The 6810-nt window shown below is 44.2% G+C and overlaps 1 protein-coding gene across 1 annotated transcript; it reads right to left on the reverse strand.

The window, feature by feature from the left end:
* Positions 1-2396: 2396 nt before the first annotated feature.
* LOC124686879 (peroxisomal membrane protein PMP22-like) lies at positions 2397-5396 on the reverse strand. Its single transcript, XM_047220769.1, has 7 exons — positions 5151-5396; positions 4962-5060; positions 3972-4073; positions 3583-3658; positions 2995-3065; positions 2828-2913; positions 2397-2731 (listed from the first exon to the last, which is right to left on the reverse strand). Exons 1-7 carry the CDS (start codon positions 5250-5252, stop codon positions 2680-2682), a joined length of 588 nt encoding a protein of 195 aa, XP_047076725.1. The 5' UTR covers positions 5253-5396; the 3' UTR covers positions 2397-2679.
* Positions 5397-6810: the final 1414 nt, after the last annotated feature.

The raw sequence follows: 6810 nt of genomic DNA on the forward strand, positions 1-6810 counted from the left end.
ATAGCGCTTTCCGGTGTTTGCAAGGCTAGCTGAGGGACATGCTCCGCCGGTCAACGACCACGCATACAATAAGGGGTACTATCTCGCCGACGGTGTCTATCCAGAGTACGCTACATTTGTGAAATAATTTCAGATCGTACTTCGGAGAAGGAAGCTTATTTTTGCGACATGCCAAGAAGCATGTCACAAGGATGTAAATATGGCATTTAGAGTGCTACAGCAACATTTTTCTATTGTTCGGTACCTGCTCTCACCTAGCCAGAGTCTCAGATGTGGGAGATGATAAACGCCCCCGTGTGTCATCATGCATAATATAATCATTGAGAGTGAGCGCGATGCACCTGCGGATGATGATCATCCATTTGATTTTTAGGTACCTCTTGCTAAGGTGGAGCAGGTACCGGCCCAGTTTGCCGCTTTCCTCCTGATGCATGAAGAAATCCGAGATGGAGGTGTTCATTATCAACTACAGAATGATCTAGTTGAACATTTGTGGGTACAGGGAGGAAATGCTTCATGATTCATGAACTTGTTGGATTACAATTTATTTGGTGCTTGAATGAATAATTTAATTTATATTTGTAAACTATGTGTGTGAAATAATTTGTATGTTTAAACACTGTAAATTATTGTTTGAAGTGGTTGCAAAATGTTAAAATTTGATGAAAAGGGAAAATCAAATCTAGGGCCGGCTGTATTGGGCGCGCCGGTGTGGGATGACCATCCCTAAACTAAGGAGCTCCCGCCTTCGCGCCCTATACAACTGTGCCGGCGCAACTGTCGGCGTCCATTTGGGACGCGCCGGTAGGTGTTTCCGTCATCGTCTGTATTGCTTTGAAATTCGGATAAAAAGAGGAGAGAGCTACTTTTTCGTCTACCACCGAGAGTAGAAATCCTAAGAAATAAAACGACGGTATAGAACGCACCCACATCCATGCATGTGTACAGAAAATTCACTCTAGTTTGATTCTAATTCAGTTTTGATGTAGAACAAACAATTGTCAATTTTAAAAGCTGGACCCAGACATAGCTTTCCCAGGAGCGTTTGAACTCAGCGCATCTGCACTAGGGCAGCCATATATGGTTACCACACATAACTTTCCCAAGAAGTTACAAATAGAAACTAGAGGATTGTAATTCCTGTTGAAAACAGATCGATCCTTTTTTTCTAAAATTTCATCAATCTATTAATAATCATCAATAGCAGTATCAATAGACTCAAAAGCAATAAAAATTACTAGTATGCTAATAGATCATCTGGCGACGACTACAGACACTAGCACGAGCTAAAGGCGTCCGCCATCCTCGCCACTCCATCATCGAAGCTGGACAAACCTTGTCGTAGTAAAGCTTGGTGTAGTAGAAAAACGAGAAGTCATCGTGGTAAGATCCAAAAGGATCAGCCGCATCAGAGCAGCAACCGTCGCCAAAAATGACATCCATAAATCAGAAGAAACCACACCAACGAACACGGAAACCGACCGGATACTAGGGGATCCGCCGGGCACACGACTTCACGCGCCCTCCGCCGATAGAATAGGGAGAAACTTATTTTGACTTTAGGATGTAGCCGCCACGTCACCATCCCAGAAAAAGACCCCTAACAAAAAAAACCTCCCGCCGGCGAGAGGCCGTGGCCCCCCACACCTCCAAAGCCCCAAGGCCACCGAAGACGGAGTGGACCGCTGGCGTCGCCGGTGAGGGGCCGGAGCCCTGGATGGTTTTTCGTGACCGCCTCCTCATCGGCCCCTGTAACGTCCTTAATTATATGAAAGCTCTGATCACGATACAAGCAGATAATACTAGTCCAGGTGACTAATTCCTGTCGACGTGCAACGCCAGATGGGCGGGAGACAAGCCAATTATTTTGCTACAGGGAAATGAGCACCACGAACTATTCTACGGTTTAAAAGACACTACGTCCTCTCGAGAAATAATACCAACACTAACCACCCAATGATCAACCAGTTGGAACCTTGAATTGTTCAGAGACGTTGTGCCAGGGCAGGGTCAATTCTCAATTCAAGGCCAAGTTGTCAAGTTCAATTCAAGGCCAAGTAGTATCAAGTTCAACGACATGCGGACGTTGACGGCTTCTACTTGCAACCGCTTAGCCTCCAGCCTACCAGCAACGGCAATTACAAAGCAGAATAAGGGCTACGTACGTTGAAGATTCAGTTTCAACTTTTCAAGCAGGGCCTCCCGTGCCTGAACAGCACAGCAAAACAGAACACTGACGGTGATTGGTTAAACTTTAGCCCGTTCCTGAGTTTACCAGAGAAGCACATGTTGTCAAACAGTAGAACATGAAAACCCAGCCTTCGACGACCAGTGCTTCCGTTCAGAAGGAACAGCGAATAAAAAAGCTTAAGCTGACGTACAAATTTTCGTTGAAAGGCAGGCCAAATATAAGCTTGGCTAATATAATTTTGTTCCATCAGTATCACAGAGCTTAAGTGGCAATAGCAGAGCACTCTTTTTTCCAGAGCATGAATAACAGAGTACCCTGATAAGCAGCCTCGCATCATCAGGAAGCAACGAACAATCTAAACTCTACAGAAATATTCTATATCCTCAAACAACTTAAATACACTGAAGTACCAGCAGTACACAATATCAAGCTTAGCATCGTTGTTACTCCATGTCGGAGCCGAGCCACAATCTTGCTTCTAAACCAGTCTATGCCTGCTTCAAAGAAGCCGCCCTGGCGCGGAGGTTGAGAAATATCCCCCTGCAGGAAATCAAAGGATGACCGGGTAAGAGACCTGATAGGGAATACCATGCGCTTGAGTCGGGAAACCGAAGAGTTCAGCCAAGATAGCTTTACCAACAACATGCGACGAAGCTGTGGACAATCACCCGGAACTGGAGTGGCACATACTGATGGTTTATCCAGCCAACTATTGGCCAAAACTGTGTGTTGATCATATCTTGTTAATGAGCTGTAGAGGAAATTCACAAGGGAAGCAGTGATGGCATATGCAAATTACATACCATCCAAGCAGACAACTGCACTGAAGGATATTGTTTCCTGACCCTAGCCTTCACCTCCTTGAAAGGCCTCTCTACATTGCAATGTGCCGATAACTGATAAGTGCTGTGGAGTTGACTAACATACATGGGAACTAGATTCAAAACTTCCTTTGAATTTAGATAGAACATCATCTTATTTAGTTACGCGACACTGTATTCAAGGACTCGGGAAACTGGCAGGATGAGTTTGTGGTTGAATTGAATCGTTTTGGACTTCCTCTGGACAACTGTCCATTCTGAGGGGAGTGTGTTCAGAGAAGTTTGATACAGATATGTTTCAGACATCACATATTTAATCTAAAAAACGGACAGGAAATTTGGACAAAAAATCAAGCTGAAAGTTCAGAAAACATCTGTTCTGGTTCTGTTTTTTTTTTCCCGCTCAGTTCCTATACTCTACTGCGCTATTAATTCCTTCTGTATGACAGAATCATACTTGCATGATAGTTAAATAAAATCAAATTACCTCTGGCAATTGTCAATGAGCTGCCAATGGAACTCTTCTGATTAGCACAAGATCTAAACTATTTTGAAAAATTACAGACTTACTCTCGACAACATATCCATAATAGAATAAGAAGAGTAGATTGTTCCACGGAGAGGAGGTGATCTGCTCCAGCAACACCTGTAAAGATTATAAAATCTATGAAATATGTTAATGCATTCTGATGACATACTATCAAGTACAGACTGTTGACCAGTGCTTGTCTGACTTAAATCATGATTTCCGGAAATTTGCTAGCAGTAGATATATATTACCATAGTCTAACTAAAGTGCTGGTATGCTGAAGCCCAAACTCAGGAGAACTAAGTGTGCAATGCTTTACATGCATTCATTTGAACTTTTATTTTTTGTGGGAAGACTATTTATATGTAAATAGCCACCACAAGAAGAAGTGAATGATAATATGTGGATTACCATATGATAAGAGTTATACCTTCTTAGCAACAGTTTTGGTATCCTTCTTTCCTTTGAAGATATAATCCAACACTTTATGCAGGAAATGCCCAAATGGGCCTCCATGCGCAAATCCAAACATCTGCATCAAATCATCGAGTACATCATGTCACATCTAATACAGAAAGCACCATAACCAACATCAGAGAAGCATATATTCCACAAATGCCGATCTGTGATTAACTTTTTTATGAGTTATCAAGATAGCATAGACAAAAAAAAATCACTGATATTATGTCGAGTAATATCCATTGTCCATCAGCTGCAAATATCTCTACTCTGTTAAAAACAAGTAACAGGTGAAAACACAATGTTCGAGTCCTTTTTCTCACGTAAACTCTCAGAAACGTAAGTTTCCGATTTTCGCTACTTTGATGGCCGCATAGCTTACTGTGAATCCAGGCTACCATATCAAATCAAATCAAAGAACAACTTAAGTAGAACAATTCGCCATATAGCGAAGCCATCTGCCAAAAATAGCCAAGCCCACTTCAATCTTATGCAGCTTACTGCAACTCCAGGCTATCATATCACATCAAGTCTTAATTTTCCAGATTGTTTCAGATAGAGTATAACTAATCTGTACAGAATACCTAGCAATGCAGTCGACTCGCCGGTCTGTACATACTGGCAATTTATGTACCAACTGAATTCTATTCAACAGTAACTTAAATCACACAATAAAAACAGCAATCACAGGCAATAAGACACACCAATTACCCAGATTCCAAGGATGAACTGAAAAGTCTGAAAATAAAGCTAGCTATCAGTTTATAGACATCTCTCGACTGGAATCCATCTGATATGGACTAGTGAGGCAGAATTGAACTGACATATCGTTCTCCGATTTCTAAATCATCTATTCTCCCAAGAGGATGGAACACGATACCATACACAGAAATCAATCTAGCATCCAAGAGTAAGAGCCCCACTAGAAATCAAGACAACAAGGAAGCATCGGCGTCCTCACCATCTTGAGCAGGAGGCGGCGTTTCTCGATCGTCTGGTACCCGGAGAGCTTCTGCGCGACGGAGTCACTGACGCCGGCGAGGCACCCCGCCGTGATCATCTGCACCGGCCAAACCCAGTTAAAGAAAATCGCGCCGAAACCAATCAACAGGTAAATCCAAGGGAAACAGCAAGAGGAAGTGCTCGAGACCTTGGTGCGGAGAGGGTGGAGCTGGAGCTGGAGCAGATACTGCTTCCACGCCCTGCGAGGCAGCGAATCCCCTCCTCCTGCATCTCCGCCTCCTCCTGCCATGGCGGCCGGCGTCAGGCTCCGAGCCGCTTCGATCTACCGCGCACCTGCTTCTCAGAGCACGCTCGCGCCGCGATAGCGATTTTTGTTGTGTCCGATTTTGCCACTGATCTTTTCGATTGTTTTAGGCAGGAACAGGAAGGAGAGCTTGCAAAAAAACATTAGAGACGAAGGTGATGGACGGAGAATTGTACGCTTCAGCCCATTGCGTGGAGTTAGCCTCTTACAGAATTGTACCCCAGGATCGCTCGGCCGGATGGTCCGGCCCAAGCCCACAAAGCATCTTGAGTATAGGCTACACCTCGTTTTGGCCATCCATACGGCGCTTTAAGATTCGTGCCATGGTGTTTCATCCAGTTTCATTAAATTTTTGCGAACTGCAGTCTATTTGGATGGAATAAAATCCCACAGGGGCGGAGCCAGGAAAGAATTCTAGAGGGGGTTAAGATGTGCTAATTGGAGAAATATTGTTTTCTAAGTGGGGGCAAATCACTATTTAGCATGGCACATATTACAAAGAAAGTGAAAATTGAGTGGGGGCTGCTGCCCCCCCCCCCGCCTTACACGCTGGATCCGCCCCTGAAATACAATGAAATATGATGAAACATTGCAAAAGTATTTGTCCTACTTGGCACCCCCAAACAGTGGTACGGTTCACCGGAGAGGAAGAACGTGATAAGGGCATCTCCAACAAGGCGAGTCCATTTGCGTCTGCGCGGACAAAAACCGCGCTGCAGCGGCTAGACGCAAAATGTCCGCAGCGTCCATCCTGACGCAAACGTGGACCAAATATGCGGCAGAAATGCGTCTGCGCGGACGCGTCCGCTTTCATCCGTTTGGCCTGCATGGCCCCTTCTCTCTACTCCTTTAATGTAGGGTAGACCCATGTGTTGGCCACTCCCCACCATACAAATAGAAACTTTGTCTCTCTCTTCCCCTAATCAATGCATGGCAGGTCCTTGCGGTCAAAAAAATACATCGCTGCCGCTGGAGAAGGGGCAGACGCATGCGGACATGTGACCACTTTTTATATCTGTGTTCGATGTAAACGAACATAAAAATGCATCGCGTTGGAGATGCCCTAAGGCACAAGGAAAGCAAATGCATATGTGTTTGTTTTGCGTGCGTACATTAACGGGTTCGCCATGTGATGGTTTCCTGCATGGGACTATTGGCCCATGGGAGGTGTAGCAAGGCGTGGTGATGGCCCCCTTTTGACTTCCAGTTTCGTCCCAAAAAGGTACCATGTACTACTCGTACAATTTACATGGACCCCCAAAAATTCAAAGGAATATCCCCTTTTGTGGATCATATCCCATCGTAATGCTCACATAAATGGAAGGTCATTGCATAAACGGCTGATACCATATGGTGCAACAACCATATTTCTTCCACACAATCAAAGCTATTGTAACATGCGCATGTGCTTTCATTTACTTTTACGAGCATCTATCCCTCGCTGAAGTACTCCGTCTGTTCACTAATATAAGACATATTAGCAAGCTGATTTAGCTTGCAAAATATCTTACATTAGTGAAAAGAGAAAGTATCTCTTTAATAT

Source organism: Lolium rigidum, chromosome 2 (genome assembly GCF_022539505.1).
Source record: "Lolium rigidum isolate FL_2022 chromosome 2, APGP_CSIRO_Lrig_0.1, whole genome shotgun sequence".
Classification (NCBI taxonomy): domain Eukaryota; kingdom Viridiplantae; phylum Streptophyta; class Magnoliopsida; order Poales; family Poaceae; genus Lolium; species Lolium rigidum.